Here is a 23,536-nt window from a genome sequence, read left to right on the forward strand (position 1 = left end):
TGTATTGTATGGGACATTGTACTCGTTTTGTATTGGGTAATGCCAATGGCAATATTTTAATTATATAATATGACCAGCTATCTTGATGTATTCTTATGTAAAACCCCCAAAAGCTTAAATAGATGTCTTAGGGGAAACAAGATGTAAAGGTTTAAATACAGAGGCTTTTCATATTAATGCAATACATATTCCATTTGGCCTAATTCATATGCCATTGTTATTGCCTTATATACGATGTATTCGTATTAACATTATAGCACCTGGCCCCTTTGGGGGCTAAAGCGGCATAACCAACACCAAAATAAATAAATACAAAGTTCTTCATAAATAGACATATCTCTATTACAAAATGTGTTACTCGATGACAAAAGCACCTTACCTTACCAGTGAATGAAAAGACAAGAATACCCTCTTGAAACAAATTTTCTTCATTATTAAGTCATATCCTATTAATAGGATGACCCCAATGAAAAGATAGGATATTAGAAAATGAAATATCTATAGAAAAAAGACTTCTTGTTGATATGGTGATCTCCCTATATTTGTTATTTTCCATAAAAACCGTATTACTTCAGGGTTTCTTACTGTGCTTAATCCAATTTTGGTAGATCTCCTTGAATCTTCTTTTTCTTATGTCTATTGATAGCTTATGATACACAGATATGCTCGTGTTTGTATATTATTTGTGCCTCAGTTTTTATCTGAGTCACTGTTACTATCCTGCCATGAGTTGAGTACCCTATTGATCAGCCTTGTAGGAGATTACCCAACCTTCTGTCATTGCCATTGATTCCATCTGATAGAGGCTTCTTTTTACACCTTGAGTTGGATTGGTCTAGCAGCACTCCCATTGTTAGGCTCATCCAATCTGGACATATTCTTGTGAATTCAGCCCATTATTGAGCAATTTGAAATGATTCAAATTTGCACCTTGCGCCACATAGTGGGTTTCTGGACCCAGGAAATAAGAATGGGTTTTGTTTGTTGTATCATTGTATGCCTGTAGATGTTTTTAGATCTTATAATTTTGGAGCTGCTTATTGGAAAATTGATACTTGTTCCATAGCAATGCATGCAAGGTTGATCACTTGACTGGAAAATAAAAGGCTCAGGAAACTCTAATCCTTGTGGGCTGAGGGAGGGTTATGACATGATCAGATGGAACTTGTCTCATCCAGTATTGTTTTGTTACACAAGAATGCAGCAACTTTAGTTCAAGGGTAAATTATAGTAGGCACCACCAAGATGATTTCTTGTTTTTTTTGGGTAAAACCACCAAGATGATAAATTGAGTCCAAAACTGTCCCTGAAAATGCAAATCAACAATCAACAGTCTCCTTGTCCTACAAGGAGCACCAAAATTGTCCTTCGGTTGAAAGCATCCTGAAAGGTTAAAAAGAAAGATCCAAAAATGTTAAAACATTATAAATTCAATATCAGACCCAAAATAATCTCAATTTCTCCAAATAAATGTAAAGAGCATACATAGAGCTCTACTATGAACAAAATATTCAGACAAGCCTTTTTATTCCTTCCTGCATTTGAAGGCTGAAGCTACCAAAGCTATTGATAATTGGAGACTCAAACAAATATTACTTGCAGATAAAATTTGTCCTTCAGCAAAAATGATGTCACAGTTGCAACATTGAACCACCAGCTTCAGTCAGAGGTAATGCAGATGCCAAAAAAACACTTACCTAGTTCCAATTATCCAGGATATTGGGAAAGGTGGACTTGGTACCAGGTAATAAGGTTTGAAGTTTTGATACGTATTGCACCATATCATGTGATACACGTCAGTTTTTCAGGGTACCCAATATGTTAAATACAAAGATTTATGACAAATGGCCATATCCAACAGTTAATAACCTTCCCAGAGGTGGCATGTTTCAAAGCTTGAAAGCTGAAACTATTTCAATCAATGAGTATTGCCACCACTACTTTGAATCGCATGTATCAATAATTTGAACCATGCCAGGCAATGCAGGAGTTAGAACATCCTTATTCCATTTTCACTACACAAGTACCATGACTTCCAAGCCTGAAGAAATTAGACAAATTAGTCACACTTCAGAACTAATGTGAGTTACCAAGCTTTCAACAAAACCATCTCTGGATTTTACTTCACCTTGAATTTGACCATTTTCAGGGCACAAAAGTTGGAGGATAGTTTTCCAAATTTAAGTTTACATAGATGATTCAGATGTCTGCAGAATCTCCTGTTTAGTTTAAACTTGATCCTCTGACTTGAGATAAAACAAATTAGCAACTGTATCAAATAAACTGGGCCAGAGAAAGAGCAGAAAACATTCCTTGGATCTTTTTGTCCTCCAACCTCCTAAATTCTGCTGCAGTGGAGAGCAATAGAATTTATCGGTCCAAGGAAAAACACAGTCTGGCCAGGGTCCGAGTGAATAAGTAGCAAGATAACCTAATTACAAGCAAAAGCATCTACAATAAATTATACCACTCCCTCCTACTAAACACCAAAGCCATGTTCATATGCAAACATATCTTGTTTTTAATGAGTCTTCTCAAATATCTAAAACTTAGATTATCTAAAATGTGATGTTTTCCCAAGTATAACTTGAACAAAAAAAGAAAAGAAAAGAGAACAATCTGTTTTCCAATTCTAGAAAAGGCATTTAACCAATGTTGGTTCCATCTTATATGGAGTCATGAGAAAGGTAGACTGGACACAGTCATAGCCTTTGGCATTTTCTTGCACAAAGTGACCATTCTCAAGACTCGAACCCATGTTCTCATGCTTGCCAGCCTGAGACCATTACACCAAGTAATGGACCCTAATCTGTCTTCCAAATCTACCTCTTTTTGTATATGAGGATTCTTGATTTTCCAAATGTTCAAGATCAAACATTTCGAAATCAATGGAGCTTTTATCATCCTGCTAGGGTGGCTCAGTGGGTTAAGATGATGGAGCCTTTCTCATCCTTCTCAACAGATAACATCGTCAGAAAGTGAAGTGGAAAGCACTTCCTCTAAATAATAACAGTCTGTAGAAGTTGGATGCCACCTGATCGAGGGATCTTAAACTCAACTTAGAATGGAAGTTATAGGGGTAAACCGGGAACTCAGTAGTGGGGGAAACCTTCAGAAATGAACAAGGCAATATTGTTGTTTTGCTTTTGTGTCCAATTGGTGTGCGAGACTCCTCAAGAGATGAATTTATGGCTGCAATGGAAGGTGTGCAAAGGTCAAAAGAGATGAATGTGGAAAAGCTGATTATTAAAGGAGACTCAAAGCTGGTAGTTGAGTGGCTGAAAAAGGGGGAGGCTGGTTTTTGGTGCTATCAGAATGAAGAAAAAGGTTCAGGTGGTTGACTAGGAATATGGAGGTGAAGGTCTTATGGATTTCAAGGGAGGCTAACAGCTTGGCAGATGCTTTAGGAAAGCAAGGGGTGGAAAGGGAACACATATTTTGGGCACAATTGTAGGAAAAGTAAAAGGAAATGTACAGATAAAATGTGATAAAAAAAAATTATTTCTATTGATAAAAAATAAAATAAAATAAAATCTTCAAGATCAAATGTGATCTGAATAATCAACAATCAGTCAATGGATATTCAAGTTCCAGCCAAATACATGCATGTACACTGGCAAAACTCAGCCAGACAAAAACCTACCCTGTTAAGTGGGTGGTTAAGTAGGTGCAGATTCTGTGCATCAGATGCCACAACCTGTAGCCAAAGATGCTGGGAAGTCTGCAGGAGCAGAAAATGGTATTCCAAATATAACAATTTTCCTCAAACCAGACACCATGCTTTGGAGCACTTTCATGAGCAAGCCTATTACAGAAATGCTGATCAACAGATAAGAAACCTCAGAAGTGACAACTAGAACACAGCCCATTTCTGGATTGAGAATCTAGTCCAACTTTAACTTTTGAAGACAAAACTAATAAACATGCAACAAGGATAGTTTTCTCAGGCAAACCCAGAGGAGTTCTGCAAATTGAACACACTTTAAAGCACTTTCATGAGAAGGCCTATTACAGAGTTGCTGATCAATAGATGAAACCTCATAGATGACGACTGGAACATCGGGTCCTTTTCTGGATGGATAATCTAGTCCACCTTTGACAAGAATATGCCAAATGAAATTTTGAAGACAAAATTAACAAACACACAAAAAGAAATTGTTATCAGGCAAACCCAGAGGAGCTCTGCAAATTGAGCAACAGATATACAGTTTCCTTTACATTCAGGATCAAAAGATATATATGATGCACCATAATTATAATCCATGTATTTACTTTCTGATTAATCAGCCCCATACTAAATCTTTGGCCTGCATCTCTAGATGCAATAGAATTACTTATAAACTCAAGGTGAGTAGTTTTGGCAATTGGCACTGGGATTACCAAAGTGGTCCACTTGAATTACATCGCAATGGTCGATTCATTGGCAATATGCAAAGTTGTAATAATTATCAAGGTATTAAGCTCATGATCCACAATATGAAATTTCAGGAAAGAATAATTGAGTAAAGGTTACAACATGAAACAAATATAATAGAGAACCAATCTTGGTTTATGCCAAGGAAATCAACCATGGAAGGTAATATGACACCATTTCAACCACCAACCATAAGGTACATGTGGCCCCACCAAAAGGGCAAATTGGGGAAATTACCAACATGAAAGAATAGGAAGTGAAAGCCTGAGTTGGAAGGTACAACCATAAGGGTCTCCTCTGGTCAGGACTCATCCTCCATATAAAGGCACTCAACCCAAGTAGTTTTCAAGGTGCCAAGGTGAGGCTAGGCAATAGGGGGGTGCTAGTCGCCTAGGCGGTGTATTTTTTGTAAGTAAACATATATCCTAGGGTAGTTCTTTAGGTTCCATAACCATATTTCCTTCATAATTATCCATAATTTTCATAAGAAAAGTATAAACTTCATGTTAAAGTCTAGAAAATCAACATATTCATGAGAAGAAAATGAAGAAAGAAAAGAAATTCAAAAAATATAGGGGCTGAACCCCTATTTTTATAGGAAAAAAAGAAAAGAAAAGAAAAGGTGGAAGAAGAAGAAGAAGAAAATGTGTTGATTAAACGAAATTTTGAAGTTATTCCTTACTTTTGGTTCAGGTTTTGAAGTCTTTGATGGTTCAATACAACAGTTAGCAATGTCTGTGTTTATTAAACCCTAACAAATAAGAAAATAATAAGAAGAAATTAGTATATAAACAGACAAAATTATTATTTTAGTTTAATAATGTTTATTTTATAATTATAATCTCAAAAAAAATAAGAATATAATAGTATTTTATAACATAGTATACAAAACTGCTTGGTGATTAGGCGAGGTGAGCCTCCAAGGGCGCCTTGTCACCTAGGCATTGCTTTGACAACTATGACTATTTACAACTTCATGATTTCTCTACCAAAACTCTACCTCGACTTCTGTTCTTCCCTCCTCATCTGACTTGAGTGTCGAAAAGATCTCCCTAGGGAACAACTCTAGGGTCTCTAATGTTTTCCGTGCTTGCAAGTCATCAGAGCCCTAGGTCTTCCTGCTTTTCTCCTTTGTTGTAGATCTCAACAGCAACAATTGGTACCATCTAAGGAAAAGACTGATCTAGAGCTTATGGCATGCAGAATAAAGATTACCCAAACACAGAGAGTCGTAGAAATCACAAATCACCTTTACTCCTCTAAGGCATCCCCAAGACCAAGCAACAATAACGATGGAGCAGTTTAACCAGCTCACATAGCAAGTCCTTGTTAATGAGGTTTGGTGCAGACCAATTCCTCCCAAGGTTGGTAGTTTTTGTTGGGAAGCCTATCTAGAAAGAATCAACACTGGTGACTTGGTCCAAAAGAAGAGACCCAATACTTGATTGTCACCTCATTGGTGTGTTCTCTGCAAGGCGGAGGGGGAGACTGGTTTCCACTTACTGGTGTCTTGCCAATTTGCAAAGTCTATTTGGGAGTGGGCCTTTTCCCTTTTTGGGTGTAGCTGGAACCCTCCATTAGACATGCAGTGTCTTTTCTCCCCTTCTTTTTTTAGGTGGCATATGAAAAGGGGAAGGACTATGTGGAAAGGACTGAGAGCTGCAAAATGCTGGTCATTACGGGAAGAAAGAAATTATAGGATCTTCTCAAAAGATGAGAGAGGGGCTGAAGAACTAAAGGCTATAATCCATATTTGGGCTGTATAATGGCTAAAATCCTTAGAGTTATTCGTAGATTACACAATGGATAACATGTTGAGAAAGTGGGGGGAGATTGCAAACTGTACACAGGCCAAATCAGTAATGAGTGTGCCCTGGACCTCCTCCCCCCTCCCCCCGCCCCCACCACCCATATGCTGGATTCTTAAAATTAAACTTTGATGGGAGTAGTAGGGGGAATCATGGACAGTTAGGGATTGGGGGTGTCTTTCGGGATGAGAATGGGGTCATTTCTGCCTTGCTCTCAGGCCCAATTGGAGTAGGTGACTCCCTTAGAGCTAAGATCTTTACAGTTATGGAAGGAATCCAAAAAGCTAAGGAATGTCAGAAAACTCATAATTGAAGGGGACTCGGAGGTGGTGAGGCTGAATAAAGATAACAGTGGTCTATGGAATTACAGCAATGAGAGGAGAAAATTTAAGTGGCTGGTACTGGAGATGGAAGTGAAGATGAGTTGGGTTATGTAGAGAGACTAGGCTGAATGGGCCCTAGCCCATTAGTGTCTTTCTTATTAGTTCTTTCATGTTATGTTTTCTTATTGGGCCTTTAGTTCTTTTTATGTTTTTTTAAGTTTCGTGCTGAAGTGGACGCCTACTTAAGGGCCTCCTTGTAATTTATGTAACTTAAGTATGTTTTATAAAAGATATGAGTAGGGGAAAGAAGAGATATTCAAACTCCTCATTTCTCTCCTTTCTTCTCCAATCTTCCTCCTTCTTGCTATCTCCTTCTTCTTCTCTGATTTCTTTTACTTTATTCTGAAATATTCTACTGATTTTATTAGTTTTGAATCACATCTTGGTATCAGAGCAGGTCTCTCTTCCCTTTCCTTTTTTTTATTTTTTTCCCATACATCTAACCAAAAGGTGTATGGAGAGATAAATTACTGATTATTTAGAGATCTTATTTGCCTAGTTGGTAGAGGGTTTGGAGAGTCAGAATCTGGTTAAAGATTGCCAAGAAAGTGGGACTGCAATTTTTTTCCCAAAACCCTAACCGGCTAGAGAATTTCCAATTATGGGTTGAAGAGACTATTTGGGTGTGGCACTCAAGGCTTGGAGGGTTTCTTTTTATCTCCAAAAGTGGGCGGCTGCAATTGGAAGTCATTTGGATAGCTCTGGTTTGAGCGGCTACCTCTTATCTCTTTCTCCCCGGAGGCCAGGTATAGTGAAACCCTAGTTTTGGGGCTTTTGAGTGCTTGACTGACCTTAATTAGGTCTATAAAGGTTAAAAACATTGTTTTTTTACTTTCGTTTGATTGATGGAGCAATCTGGAAGTGAAGTGAAGCAGATCCTGGTGTCAGGGGTTGGTCCCATAGATTCCTTCTTTACAGGATTGGCTACAATTAAACTTGATGGAACAAATTACCTTGCGTGTGCACAATCCATTAAGATCCATGTCTGTAGTAGAGGTAAACTAGGGTTTTTAACGGGTAGTAAGGCGATGTCGGATGAGTCTGACTCTACATATGAGAAATGGATGCAGGATAACTACACAATTATTGGGTGGTTGGTAAATTCTATGCAGCCCCATATAAGTCAACACTATCTATGGATGACTTCAGCCAAGGAGATTTGGGATAGTGTGACAGAGACATATTCTCAGAAATTAAATGTTGCAAGGGCCTACAAACTAAAGAGTGATGTGAAGAATTTAAGACAAGGGGAGAAGAGTGTGGTTGTCTATTATTCGATGTTGAAGTCACTATGGCAGGAGTTGGATGTTATGGAAACATTTGCATGGGAAAGCACCAAAGATGCCGAAATTTTCAGGAAATTTGTGGAAAGAAACAAGGTGTTTGAGTTCCTTACAGGACTCAATCCTGAATTTGATATTACAAGGTAGAATATCTTGGCCAAGGATGATGTGTCACTTGCACAGGTATACTCTATGGTGAGCAGTGAAGAGTGCAGGCAACAGGTACACCTACAGACTCTACCTCCTCCAGAACATGTTGCACATGCTGGAATAAAACCAAATGGGCTAAATGAGAAAAAGGAAGTGATATGTGAATACTGCAAGAAGCCAAAACATACTAAGGATTCTTGTTGGAAGCTTCATCCAGATCTTCTTCCTAAGAGGTTCCGGAACAACTCTAAGAAGGGTGGTCAGTCTGGAAAACCCAAGAATGCAAATGTTGCCACAATGTCTGAATGTGAAGAAAAATCTACTATGGAACAGTTGGCAGCAGTGAAGGCAGAATTTGAGAGATGGGAAATTGCTAAATCACTTGGAGTCTACTGTTGCATCTTCCTCCTCAGGCACCCCCTCTAAATCCACTTTTTCCCATTCAGGTATTCGTGCTTCTGCAAATCATGCTACAGTCTCAGATAATCATAGAATTCCTTGGATTATAGATTTTGGTGCATTAGGCCATATGACTAGCCTACCCAACCTCTTTTTCTCATACCAACTCCTCTCGAATAGAGAGAAGATTTCTCTTGCCAATGGGTCTCTTGCTCCCATATCTGGCAAGGGGAATATTAAAGCCTCTGATTCACTTGTTCTATCCTCCGTCCTTCATGTTCCCATACTTAGCACTAACCTTTTATCTATTAGTAGTTTAACCAAATCATTGAACTACAGCATAACCTTCTTTCCTACTTATTGTGTTTTTCAGGACCTGAAGTCTCAGAGGACAATTAGGAATGGCCATGAGGCGAATGGGATAAACTTGATGGATGTCTCTGATCAAAGTCCTGGATTACCTAGTGGAGTTGCTTTAGAGTCTGTTTTATCAGAGTCAGTTAATAGAATCACGATATATCATTTCAGATTTGGTCATTTGTCTTTTTCAGCTTTGAGTCATTTGGTTCCAAAATTGTTTAAGGGAATACCCCTATCAAGTCTTCATTGTGAGTCATGTGAACTTGCTAAACACTGTAGACAATCTTTTTCAGTGAGTAATAAAAGATTTGTTTCTCCTTTCCATATTGTGCACTCTGATGTGTGGGGGTCATATCATTTACCTACTATGGGGGGCTACAAATATTTCATTCTTTTCATTGATGATTTCACTCGTTACACATGGATTTACCTTCTGAAATCCCAGGATGAAGTACCAAATATTGTACAAAAATTTCATGAACTTATTCTTATCCAGTTTAACACCCGAATCAAAATATTCCGATCTGATAATGCAAAGGAATATTTTGAGAAGAGTCTCTCCTCCTACTTTGATACGTTTGGAGTTATTCATCAAAGTTCTTGTTCCTATACTCCTCGACAAAATGGAGTGGCGGAAAGGAAAAACAGACATGTGGTTGAGTTTGCGAGGAGCCTTCTTTTTGCTTCCCATGTTCCTGTTAAATTTTGGGGTGATGTTGTTCTTACAGCTACATACTTGATAAACTGAATGCATTTTCGGGTTCTGGGGTTTAAAACTCCCTTTAGCTTGCTTTTTCCAAATGAAGACCTATTTTCTCTTCCTCTCCGGGTGTTTGGATACACTTGCTATGTCCATGTTCACAATCATCGAAAGCATAAGTTTGAGCCTAAAGCACACAAGTGTGTCTTTTTGGGATATGCCTCCACACAAAAGGGGTACTGTTGTTTTCATCCAATTCGTAGCACTCGCTTTGTTTCTAGAGATGTCACATTTGTAGAGTCGGTCTCTTTCTTTGGTACTTCTCTTGAGGGGGAGCATTCAGACGAGTTGTTTGCATTATCACCATCTATTCCTCTTCCAATTCCCATTCAATCTTCCAAAAAGTCTACTCCAGTTGAGTCATCTATCCCTACTCCCCCTCCTCCTCCTCCTACTCATCCCCCTTCTTTTCTTTCCCATCCTATTATCCAAAGGTAGTACCAGAGACAAAGACTCAAAGACATGCAAGTTGTTTCCACGCCTTCAGATGTGCCTCTTGCTCCTCCCATCACTACTAAGATAACAAGTCAGCCCTCTTCTACCACTTTGGATACCTTCCCTGACCTTGATCTCCCTATTGCCCTTCGCAAAGGCAAACAGAAATGCACAGCTCATTGTATTTCCAAACACCTGTCCTACAACCTCCTTTCCCCTTCCTACTATTCCTTCCTTGCCTCTGTTTCCACACATGTAACTCCCCGATCTATCCCAAATGCCTTGTCCAAACCAGAATGGAGAGACGCTATGATGACTGAACTAGATGCTTTGCATAAGAACAATACCTGGGAAATTGTGGATTTGTTTGAGGGAAAGGAACCGGTTGGCTGTAAGTGGATGTTCACTATTAAGTATCATTCTGATGGTACTGTTGAGAGATATAAGGCTCGTTTGATTGCTCATGGATATACTCAGATGTATGGTATTGACTACTTAGAAACTTTTGCCCCAGTAGCCAAGATGACTTCAATTCGGGTTTTGCTATCTTTAGCTACTGCTTTTAACTAGCCTCTTCATCAGTTTGATGTAAAAAATGCCTTTTTGAATGGGGACCTAAATGAAGAAGTCTATATGTCTTTACCTCCAGGAGTGTATGGGAAGGAGATGCAAGGAAATGTCTGTAAATTGAAGAAGTCTCTTTATGGCCTTAAACAGTCTCCTAGAGCCTGGTTTAATAGATCTCGGGCTGCTCTTGTTGCTTTTGGATACACAGACTCGGTCGGATCATACTTTGTTTGTTAGGAGGAGAGATTCCTTAGTGACCCTCCTGATTGTTTATGTTGATGATATTGTGGTTACAGGAAATGATACTCAGGAAGTTGTTCATCTCAAGAGTTTTCTTAACACTGAATTTGAAATTAAAGACTTTAGAGAACTCAGATATTTCTTAGGAATTGAAGTTGCCAGATCTAAGGATGGTATTTCATTTCTCAATGGAAGTATGTTCTTGATCCCCTTGCAGAGACTGGTATACTGGGGGCTCGACCTGCTTCTACTCCTATTGATCTAAATCATATATTGTCAGTGACTGAAGGTGAACTATTGCCTAATAAGGGGGTGTTCCAGAGACTAGTTGGGAAATTACTTTACCTTTGCATGATTCGGCCAGATATCTCCTATGCAGTTAGTGTAATCAACCAGTTTATGCATTCTCCCAAAGATACACATTTAGCAGCTGTTGAGGGAGTTTTGTGTTATCTAAAAGGGACTCCAGGGAAAGGTATCTTGTTTGCTAAGCATGGACACATGAAGCTGGAAGCATACACTGATGCTGACTGGACCGGATGTATTGATGATAGGAAGTCTACTTCAGGTTACTGTGCTATGGTAGTGTTTTGGAATGGTAGAATACCGATATGTTTCATTCTATTGCCAATGGGCATATTTATACAGTAAGCTACTTCAATAAATAGAAAGAAAGAAAAATAGAAAGAAAGAAAAATAGAAAGAAGAAAAAATAGAAAGAAGAGAAAATAGAAAGTACAAAAATAGAAAGAAAGAAATAGAAAGAAAAAACTTTCTAAATCAATCCTTCCACAATCCTAGGAATATATACAATTCTATTTTCAAATCTGAACCATAACCCCACGTTTTCCAACACTCCCCCTCAAGCTGGTGAATAGAGATCCTCCATTCCCAGTTTGGCTATAATTCTCTGAAAGTCTATACTATTGAGCCCTTTAGTAAGTACATCGGCCAGTTGTCCTTTTGTAGACACATAGGGAGTGCAAATCAACTTGTTGTCCAGTTTCTCTTTTATAAAGTGTCAGTCAATTTCGATGTGCTTCGTCCTGTCATGTTGAACAGGATTGTGAGCAATATTGATGGCTGACTTGTTGTCACAATATAGTTTCATAGGCTCTTCTCGTGGAATCTTCAGGTCCTCTAAAATTATCTTCAACCAGAGTAATTCACACTCCTTGTGCCATAGCCCTGAATTCTACCTCTGCACTTGACCGAGCCACTACATTTTGCTTCTTACTCCTCCAAGTGACTAAGTTTCCTCCTAAGAAGGTACAGTAACCAGAAGTGGACCATCTATCTACTGAAGATCCTGCATAATCGGCATTTGTATATGCTTCAAGAGTCAGTCCTCCATTTCTTCTGAATAAAATTCATTTTCCTGGATTGGCTTTCAAATAGAGCAGAATTCAATGAGCAACCTGCAGATGAACTTCTTTAGGATTATGCATAAACTGACTTATTACACTTACAGCATATGCAATATCCGGTCGTGTATGTGCAAGATAAATGAGTTTTCCAACTAGTCTTTGGAACATCTCCTTGTCTACACTTGCATTCTCGTTGGCTTCTCCAAGTTTATGATTGAGATCTATAGGCGTGGAAGCTGGTTTACATGCCATATTTCCTGTTTCTCTCAAAAGATCAACAACATACTTTTGTTGAGAGATAAAGATGCCTTGTTTAGAATGTGCAACTTCAATTTCGAGAAAATACTTTAGTCTCCCCAAGTCTTTTATCTCAAATTCTCTGGCAAGGCAGTTTTTCAATGCTTCCTTCTCCTTTTTATCATTCCCAGTAACGATTATATCATCCACATAGACTAATAGTGCAATAACTCCCCCTGAGGCTATGTGTTTGATAAACAATGTGTGGTCACCTTGACTTTGCTTGTAACCTGTACTCAGCATTACCTTCGTAAACCTTCCAAACCATGCTCTCGGAGATTGTTTGAGACCATATAGTGCTTTCTTCAACCGACAAACTTTGTTCCCTTTAATGCCTTCTCCAAAACCCAGTGGAATGTCCATGTATATCTCCTCTTCTAGATCACCATGGAAAAATGCATTTTTACATCAAACTGTTACAAATCCCAATTATAGTTAGCAGCCAACGACAGTAACACCCTTATTGTACTCATTTTAGCTACTGGGGCAGAAGTCTCCTGATAATCTACCCCATAAGTTTGTGTATATCCCTTGGCTACCAGGCGTGCTTTGTACCTTTCTAATGACCCATCAGATTTGTACTTAATTGTGAACACCCATTTACAACCTATCGTTTTCTTGTTTCTAGGTAGATCCACAACTTCCCATGTGTTGTTTTTTTCTAATGCCTCCATTTCCACTCTCATGGCTTTTCTCCACTCCTTATTAGAAAGTGCCTCGGCTAGAGTATTAGGAATTGGAATGGTGTCAAGGCTGGCTAGAAAACTTTTATGGGATTTAGAGAATCTTTGGAACGATACATATTTGACTAAAAGGTACAATGGGCATTTGATACATTCTTTGGTTCCTTTTCTCAGTGCAATAAGTAGGTCATACTCATACTCAGACTGTGAAGTTGTAGGTTCAGGATCTAAGCATCCCTTAGTTCTAGGATTAGGAGTTGAATCTTGGACTTGCACAGGTTGAGGATCTGGATTTTTCCTCCTAGAGTAAACCTGCATATATCTCACATTATCATGCACATCATTCGTGGGGTTAAAAGTGTTCGAATTTGGTTCAATGGTTGGGTTGTTTGACTCTTGTTGAGACTCGGGAATGTGGGGCTCAAAGGAATGTGACTCAGAGGGATGTGATTCTTGACGATTGAATGTCTGCGAGGAGGGTAAAACATCTAGGGAGAGTAAATCCGAGGCCTTATCTTCCATTAATGAGGGCTCCCCCTGAAAATAAGGTTGAGTGAAAAAAGATTTTCCTTCCTCAAATGTGACATTGATGGAGGTGTAGAATTTTCTGGTGGCTGGATGATAACATTTATAACCTTTCTGAGTTGGGGAATATCCCAAGAAGACACCTGATTGCTCGTGGGTCTAATTTTCCCTTATTATGGACATGAACAAAGGCAATGCAGCCAAAAATTCTTGGTGTGAGATTATTTGAGGCTCGAATATCAGGGTAAAATTGAGAAAGAACTTGTATTGGGCTTCAGTTGTCAAGAACTTTAGATGGTAGTCTATTTATGGTGTAGGCAGCAGTAAGGACACCTTCCCCCCAATATTGTTTTGGCACATGATTTTGAAAGAGAAAGGCTCGGGTGGTTTGCAAAAGATGGCCATTTTTTCTCTCAGCTACCCCATTCTGTTGGGGAGTGTTAACACAGGAGGATTCATGCACAATGCCTTCTTTCTGAAAAAATGGGGACAAATTCTGATTAAAATAATCTATAGCATTATCAGATCGAAACCTTTTAATTCTCACACCAAACTGAGTTTAAACCATGTTATGAAAGTTGGGAAGAATCGTACCCACATCAGATTTAGACTTAAGAAGAAAATCCATGTGACCCTAGTGCAATCATCAATAAAGGTGACGAACCATCTAGAACCAGTAATGTTGGGAATTTGAGAAGGGCCCCATATATTCGAATGAATCAAATAAAAAGGAGTTGAAGATCTTTTATTGCTGATTGGGAAAGAAACCCTTTTATGCTTAGCAAGTTCACAAACATCACAATGAAAGGTTTCAACATCAATTCCTTTAAACAAGGAAGGAAGCATTGTTTTTAAAATAGGAAATGAAGGATGACCAAAACGGAAATGATAACACCAAATTAAATCTTTATTGGAGGTAGATAAGAATGACTCATGCGTGACATGCATAACAGTGTGAGATGATTTGCTAGTTGCTTCAAGGTAGTAGAGTCCATCTCTTTCCTTAGCAAGTCCAATCTTCTTCCTCGAAACCTGGTCCTAAAATATATAGAAAGGGAAGAACACAACATTGCAGTTCACATCCTAGGTGAGTTTATGTATAGAGATAAGGCTAGTGGATAACGTAGGAACATGAAGCACATTTTTAAGTAATAGGGATGGAGTAATTTGAATATTCCCAATCCCTACCACTGTGGTGAAAGAACCATCAGCAACAGAAATTTTTCTATTACTAGGACAGGGTGTATAGGTGAGAAAATGTAGTGAAGAGGGTGTCATGTGGTCAGTAGCTCCAGAATCAAGAATCCAAGGAAAAACACTAGCCGAGACATGTAATCCTAGAGATAAAGACTCACCTGAGAGAGCAAGAGAGGTAGAACTACTTCCTGGTTTCAAGGATTTCAAGAAGCACCTAGCCTTTCAATTTCTTCATCATTAAATGGTCCCTGACTTGAGTGTTCTTGTTGTGGGGTTGTGGAGACATTATGGGCCTGTTGAACTCATTTTGAAACTCCTCGATTTCCCCATTCCTTGCTGGATGTGGGAGGTTTCCCATGAAGTTTCCAGCACCGATCTTTCGTGTGTCTAGGCTTCTTGCAATAGGTGCACCAGAGGTTATCGTTAGAGTCACGGGTGGTTGTGTCACGAGCCAAGTTGTGATTGTTCTCACCCTTTGAACCACTGTAACTTCCTCCTCTTGCACCATGGTGGAGCCTTTGGGATCTTTAGGCTCAAGCATGATTCCACGGTGGCTTTCCTCAACTCTGACAAGGGCTATGACTTCATTCAATTGAGGCACTTCTTCTTTGCCAAGAATTTGTATTCGGATACCATGTTTTGGAATGGTAGAATACTGATATGTTTCATTCTATTGCCAATGGGCATATTTATACAGTAAGCCGCTTCAATAAATAGAAAAAAAGAAAAATAGAAAGAAGAAAAAATAGAAAGAAGAGAAAATAAAAAGTACAAAAATAGAAAGAAAGAAATAGAAAAAAAAACTTTCTAAATCAATCCTTCCACAATACTATGAATATATACAATTCTATTTTCAGATTTGAACCAGTAAGCCCACGTTTTCCAATAGGCAGCAGGGAACATTGTATCGTGGAGGAGTAAGAAGCAATCTATAGTGGCAAGATCTTCAACTAAAGCGGAATACAGGGCAATGGCACATGGAGTTTTTGAACTTCTGTGGTTGAAATCACTTTTAGATGAATTGGGTATAGACTGTGAGAAGCCAATGATGTTATATTGTGAGAACCAAGTTGCTATTAACATTGCATACAATCCTGTTCAACATGACAGAACTAAACACATTGAGGTTGACAGGCATTTTATACGAGAGAGAGTTGCCTCAGGAGAAGTTTGTCTACCATTTGTTGCTTCTGAAGAACAGTTGGCTGATGTTTTGACAAAAGGTGTTCCTGAAGGAAAGTTGGTTCATTATATAGGATATCTATGCTCAGCTTGAGGGGGAATGTAGAGAGACTGGGCCGAATGGGCCCTAGCCCATTAGTCTCTTTCTTATTAGTTCTTTCATGTTATGTTTTCTTATTGGGCCTTTTCTTTATGGGCCTTAGTTCTTTTTCTTGTTTTTTTTAAGTTTAGTGCTGATGTGGACGCCTACTTAAGGGCCTCCTTGTAATTTATGTAACTTAAGTATGTTTTATAAAAGATAAGAGTAGGGGAAAGAGGAGATATTCGAACTCCTCCTTTCTTTCTCCTTTCTTCTCCAATCTTCCTCCTTCTTCTTGTTGTCTCCTTCTTCTCTGATTTCTTTTACTTTATTCTGAAATATTCTACTGATTTTATTAGTTTTCAATCACATCTAATTAAAAGATCAGCTAATTCTTTAGCTGATGGATTAGCTAAACAAGGGGTAGAAAGGGATTCAATGTTTTGGGCTAAATTGTAATTTTATTGCTTCTTCCTTTCCTTTTTCTTTTGTTCTTGAGGGCTCAAGTTGAATTTGGAAGATAAGAGTGTTTGTTTTCCTCTTTGTAATTATTTTAATGATGAATTAATGAATTTGTTATTGATAAAAAAAAGGAGGTTAGTAGTAATTTAAAAAAGAAAAAAGGGTAAATCTTTTTAACCAACTTACCAAGTCTTTGAAGCAATTCCTTTTATTCAGGTCAAAAGAGATCTTCCAATATAAGGACAAACATATCATATCATCATCACTGTTGCCTTTCAAACCCTTAAAACCACCACTACAGGTTGGAGCCTTGGAGGAATCCACCATTGCAGATGCAGGAAGTGGCAGCAAAACCAAGAAGAACCAGAGGTGTACAACTCAAGATTCACTCTATCCTTCTTCACACTTTGATCACTCCAGATATAAGTTTGGCTTTTGGGCTACAAATATGAACAGTTGAATGCATATAAATAGCAACACAATATGAACAATTAAATCTTCAAAAATTGCATTCAGGAAGGAGGTTAGTGGTCATTTAAAAAGAAAAAAAGGGTAATCCTTTTAACCAACTTACCAAGTCTTTGAAAGAAATTCCTTTTATTTGGGTCAAAAGAGCTTTTCCAATATAAGTGACAGACATCTAATAACATCAGCCCTGTTTCCTTTCTAAACCATAAAATTACCACCACATGGTTGGAGGAATCCACCATTGCAGATACAGGAAGTGTCAGAAAAAAAACTAAGAACCAGAGGTGTAAGAACTCCAGAAAAAAACTTGCCATTGGAGGCTACAAATATGAGTAGTTGAGTGTATATAAATAGCAACACAATTTGTCTTTCTGAGCAGCTTGCCATCTCTGTAAAAAGGAACTTGCTATGCTACTTCATTTAAAAGATTGCTACCACTCTCAGAACTTGTCTCATTTTGGTTTCCATCAATTAAATCACTTAAAATAGTAGAGCTTGGAACCCAATGGAACCTCACCATACTCTTCAAAACCTCCATTGCTTTATCTAAATTGCCCATTCCATGAAAACCAGAGACTAAAGAGCTACATGTAGAAAGCTTAGGCTTAAGTCCCCGCTCTCCCATTTCATTGAGCAATTTCAAAGCTTCAGAAAAGTTTTTCTTCTTGCAAAGGTTGTCAATAAGTACATTGTACACAGTGCTGCTCATTGGTATGCCCTTCACTAAGCTCTCATCCTCAAGCTTCAGATCCTCCACTGAATTTCTTGCATCATAATAATGTTTTATCATTACACTGTAGGTGATTTCATCTAGCTTGATTCCCTTTGTTATCATCTCCTGGAATAAATTGAATGCCTCTGTCATGTTCCCCATTTTATTGTAACCATGTATAAGTGATGTGTAAGTTACAGCATTTGGCATCAGATTCTTTTCCTGCATCCCCAAGAAGAGCCGGTGTGCATCCTCCATCTTCCCTGCCTTGCACAGCCAATCAATCACAGTTGTGCATGTCACATGATCAGGCATGATCCCTTTATCTATCATCTCTTTTAGCAACGTGCTGGCTTCTTGCAGCTTCCCAATCTTGCAAAACCCATCAATTAAAATGTTGAAAGAGCGAGTAGTTGCAAAGTCCATCCGCACCATTTCATAAAATAGTTCTAGAGCCTTCTCCATGTTGTCTTCCTTGCAACAGCCATCAATGAGGGCATTGTAGACGAAAACATCTGGTGGGATCCCCAGCGAGGGCATTTCATTGAATAACCTAAATGCTTCAGTTACATTACCAGATTTGCAGTACCCATCAATCATAGAAGTGTAAGTCACATTGTTGGGTGCCAAACCTTTTGTTGAGATGCTGTTGAACAAATTTCTAGCTCTCTCAATGTCATTTGATTTGCAAAGACCATCAATCAGGGAATTGTAAATGATAATGTTTGGCTCAATACCTTTGCCACACATTTCATCATGAAGTTGGAAAGCTTTTGCTATTTCACCTTGTTTAGAGAACCCAGAGATGAGGGCGCTGTAAATGAAGGTATCAGGAACCAAGCCCTTCTCTTGAAGTTCTAAGAAGACCCTCATAGCCTCCTGAATTTTTCCATTCCTCGAGAGACCGCTGATGATCACACTGTAAGTTTTCAGGTCTGGAAGAACCCCTTGTTCAAGCATGCCCTGAAATGTTGAAAAGGCTTCCTCAATGCTCCCTGCTTTGCAGTGTCCATCAATCAGGGCCGTGTAAATAATGTCATTTGGAATTAGACCATGACTTAACATCTCACTGAAATACTTGTTTGCATCTTGCAATTCCCCTGCCTTACTATGCCCATGAACAAAGGCCCCATAAGTAAAAGCACTTGGCCTTAATCCTCTCTCCATCATTTCATCTAGGTATTCCTTTGCATCCACCATCTTCCCAGCTTTGCAGAGGCCAACTATTAGTGTATTATAGCAAAATGCATCTGGTGGAACTGCTTTTTCATTCATTCCATTCAAGACACTTATTGCCTCTTCAAGCCTACCTTCACGGATGTAACCTGTAATAAGTGTTGTATAGACTACAGCATTTGGCTTCAAACCCTCAGCAGCCATTTCCTCAAGAACTCCATTAGCTCGTGTGAAATCCCCAGATCGACATAGCCCATTAACTATTACACTGTAAGTCACCAGCCTGGGTTTTAAATTCTTCCTCTTCATATCATCAAGTAACTCAAAGGCCTTTCCCATATTCAGATCCCGGCAATACCCGTCAATCAAGGAAGTATAAGTTATTGAATCAGGTTTTAACCCATTCCCAATCATCTCATTCACAAGTTCATGTGCCTTCCCCATATTACCAACTTTACAAACCCCTTGAATAAGCATGTTATACATTGAAAGATCTAATTGGATGCCATGGAGTGTCATCTCATCTCTGACTTTGAAAGCCTCTTCTACATCACCTTTTCTCATAAACCCGTCAATCAGAGCCATATAGGGGACATGATCAAGATTCCGACCCATTTCAGACATGTCTTTCAAAATCAACTTTGCTTCTTCAAACCTGTTTTCTTTGCATAACCCATTAATGAGCATGGTATAAGTATAGGCATCAGGGGTCAACCCCTTCTCAGCCATTGACTTCTTCAACTCAAGAGCTTCATCGAGAGCCCCCGTTCTGCATAAACCTCCAATAATGACGTTGTAGGTAACCACACTGGGATTGCATCCTTTCTCCGACATTTCAACAAGGACCGCTTTTGCTTCTTTTACTTTCCCAACCTTGCAGAAAGCTCCTACCAAATTAGTAAAAGTGTAAGCATCAGGAGACATTTTGGCCTCCAACATTCCATTATAGACCCTCCAAAACACTTGGATCATATTAGCCTTCAACAGATCTTTCAAGAGAGCATTACAACACCTTAAACTAGGCAAAAAACCATCACTTTTAACAGCTAAAAACACATCAGAAGCTTCCCCTAACATGCCCATCTTCTTATAAGTGTCAATTAGAATGTCAAACACAATAGGATTAGACCCTTTGCGGTCTATAAAGCTACTAACAATTGAGCCCAAAATCGCCTGAGAGGAACGGTGAGTTCTTATCATTCGTTCTAACAAACCATTTGCTGGTCCAAACAAATTATAATTACAGAGATTGACAGCCATAATGGAAAAGGAATTCAAAAGCTGGGGGCAACCCATTTGGTTTTCAGACCAGTAGAAGAAATTGAGGAGGCGCCCGGCGTCACCTACCTGATTTTGGCGAAGAACGTTCCAGATTACTTCTGGGTTTAGCTTATTGGGCACGACCGATGAATACATGAGAGTCTGCCAATTGTCATATTTGAGAATATTAGAGATTTGTCGAGCAGAATCTTCGTTCTCTTTGGATGATGGTAAGGAACAAAACTCCATGGATTTGAGAGAAACTGGTCTTCTTTTCTTGAGCCCATTTGGATCAAGAAAAATAGAAGTCCTTCTGCGTGATAATCTCCACATCCTTATGCTCGTATAGTCTTACGCAAAGAGAAGAAGGGCACGACGGTTTCACCCCAACTGCAGCGGACTAGCGGAGGCAACAGAAGTACTTTCTTGATACTTTCTTGTCTTGATTAGAACTTGGAAGTTAGAACTTAGAACTAGGAAACCCGTCATACCAGAAGGTCCAGAACAAGATATTCGGGTTTGCAGGGTTTAAACGATCCACTAAAGTTCCACGTGGCAAGTTAGGTATTAGAATTTCTCTTGAAAAATGAATTCATTTGTGAGTTTATTGCAAAAAAAAATTGTTATGGATTTAACTTGTGAGTGATTGGTGAAAAGGTACTTGCTTTAAACAGGGGTAGTATAGGCATTTCTAAAATGACATGGCTGACCAATACAGATTAGAATAAGCACTTAAAAATAAGTCTAAAATTGAGCTTATCAAATAAGTGTTTATTCTCATTTCGGACTTATTTCCTAAACACAAATTGGTGTAGTCTAAGCCAAAAATAAGCACTCCCAAAAATAAGAGTTCACATCTCCGCCCCATAAGGGGCCACCCCACAACGCCCCAGAGCCCATCCCCGCCGACGCCGTGTATTGGGAACATCTTCCGATGATGATATCATCAATTTTGATACTATCATCGGGAGATATTCCCGGTACACGGCGGGGATGGGTTGTGGGGCATTGTGGGGCGGAGATGTGTACTCCAAAAATAATAAATTTTTTTGATTAAAATCACCTAAATTAAAGTGGAGAACTAGTTGGATCCCGTACACATGGACTTTATTAGACTAAATTGAAGCCTAAGGAGCCTTATAACATTCAAGCTGATCGTTGAACTTCAACCCAATCATGGGACTTAAAATTTACTAGGTTTTAGATGGGGTTTTCATCCAAATTCAGCAAATTTTTTGCATGATTTCGAACAAAAAAAATGCCCAAAATATCCCAATTATGCATAGGAACCAATTCATAAACAAAGCATAAAAAAACAAGTAAAAAAAAATTCAGATTTCTCATGAAACCAAAAAAAAATCGAATCAGACAAATAATCATCCAAAAAAAACCAAAAAGAACACCAAACATTGAGGGGAAGAGTTTGGGTGATCCCTGTCTTCATCTTGTAAGGCCAATTGGCACATTGCTAGGATGTGATCCCTGTCTTCATCTTGAACATAGAAGGGGCACTACTTGTCATTAATCAATCCTTTAATCAAAAGGTTGGCCTTTGTCATAATCTTACTTAAAATTAAAGCCAAATGGAAACTTTTATTTTTTCTAGGCACTTTATATTCCTTGAGACCTTTATTATTCCTAGTGAGTATGATCTCTAGAGGGATTTTCTCCACTAATTTAACTTGATCCCACTCCCTATTAACAATAAAGTTTCCAAATTTCTCTTCTTCATTTACTAGGTTCACCAACTTGACCAATGGTCTCTCATCGGCCCAAACATCCTTCCAAGAACTACATTTCAATCCATCTCTTATCTTCCACTTTAAACCCTTTCTTAGTTTCTCCTTTTCTATGTTTATTGTTTTTTCTAAGCCCACGAGCTCGATTTGGGAGTGTTTTGACATAAAAAATTTCCTTCAAATATTTTTCCTTTACCACTTTGACCCAAAGATTATTACTCTCCTTCAAAATATTCCATCCTAATTTCATCAGGTTTACTTGGTTTGTTTGGCTCAATTTTCGAATACCAAGTCCTCTATTTACATTATCTAAGCACACCAGATCTTGATTTGCAAGAGTAAATGATTTGTTTCCTTGCTTTGAACTACAAAGAAAATTTCTTTGAAGTTTATCTAGTTCCTTGGTTATTTATTTTGGTAGACCAAAGTTACTCATCTGGTAATGGGCCATGTTTCTCACTACTACCTTTAGTAGTGTTACGTGACCTCCCAATAAGAGGGTTTTGTTTATCCACCCTTCCAACCTCTTTTTCGTTTTTTTCACTAATTATTTGAATGTTCCCATTGTAACTCTTTTTTATCAAGGGCTCCAAGATATTTTTCCTCATCATTGGATCTAGGAATTATAGCCATCCTAGCCATGATTCTCTAGAATACATTTGGCACATTTTTTGAGAACATGATAGTGGACTTTTGGAAATTCAGACTTTGACTTGATGCTCTAGAAATTTTTTGCAAAATATTCTTCACTATTTAGCAAGCCTTAGGATTTGCCTTTGCAAAAATAAGTAGTCATCTGCAAACTGAAGGGTTGGAATTGTTGGTCCATTTCTAGATGATTTGATCCCTAGTAGAGCCTTATAATCCAAAGCTTGTCTTGCTATTTGTTGGGTTAGGGCCTCACTATAGAGAACAAATAGGTAGAGAGATAGCGGATCACCTTGTCTAAAACCCTTAGGCTTGAAATTGGATGTGGGAGATCTATTTAATAGAACCCGATAGCTTACTGAGGTTACACATTCCAAGATCCAGTTTACCCATTGTAAGTACATGTAATTCATCATCACTGAGATTGTAATGAAGACCCTAGATAAGATTCACATAAGGAAACCTTAAACGGGAAAGAATACTACGATCCACCCAGGTAAAGACGATAAACAAACACAGCAAGTACCAGAGCAGCCAAAATACCTCTATAATGGCATGATGACACCCTGCTAAGGCAATGGGAGACTCACACATCTATGATGAGTACAAACCACCGTCTGAGACTTGTGATGAGCATGAAATGCTGTCTAGGACCCACGATGAGTACAAAGCGCCATCCAAGACCTATAGTGAACATAAAACACCTCTTGGGACCTGCAATAAGTAATCGACACTGCTTGAGACTTGTGATGAACATAAAATGATATTGCAAGTCTGAGATGAGCCCAATGCACTATCATAACCTTGCAATGAGCATGAAATGGCAACTCCTGCGATAACAAATGGTGGACAAGCCCCGAAACCAATGACACTCGCTTGTGGGTGATTAACATCCCTTATCGACACAACAAGTTGTGATGAGGTGCCTTGGAGGTGATCGAA

General features: G+C 38.7%; 1 protein-coding gene across 1 annotated transcript; it reads right to left on the bottom strand.

Moving 5' to 3' along the window:
• Nucleotides 1-302: 302 nt before the first annotated feature.
• LOC148846465 (uncharacterized) lies at nucleotides 303-20,710 on the bottom strand. Its single transcript, XM_088952824.1, has 3 exons — nucleotides 17,166-20,710; nucleotides 16,778-17,031; nucleotides 303-1,383 (listed from the first exon to the last, which is right to left on the bottom strand). Exon 1 carries the CDS (start codon nucleotides 20,538-20,540, stop codon nucleotides 17,466-17,468), a length of 3,075 nt encoding a protein of 1,024 aa, XP_088808950.1. The 5' UTR covers nucleotides 20,541-20,710; the 3' UTR covers nucleotides 303-1,383; nucleotides 16,778-17,031; nucleotides 17,166-17,465.
• Nucleotides 20,711-23,536: the final 2,826 nt, after the last annotated feature.

This window comes from Nelumbo lutea, chromosome 7, assembly GCF_056320005.1.
Source record: "Nelumbo lutea isolate HS-2025 chromosome 7, American lotus-T2T, whole genome shotgun sequence".
NCBI lineage: Eukaryota > Viridiplantae > Streptophyta > Magnoliopsida > Proteales > Nelumbonaceae > Nelumbo > Nelumbo lutea.

Coding starts and splice junctions, on each gene's coding strand:
- LOC148846465 (XM_088952824.1), bottom strand. CDS start 20,540: ATGTGGAGATTATCACGCAGAAGGACTTCTATTTTTCTTGATCCAAAT.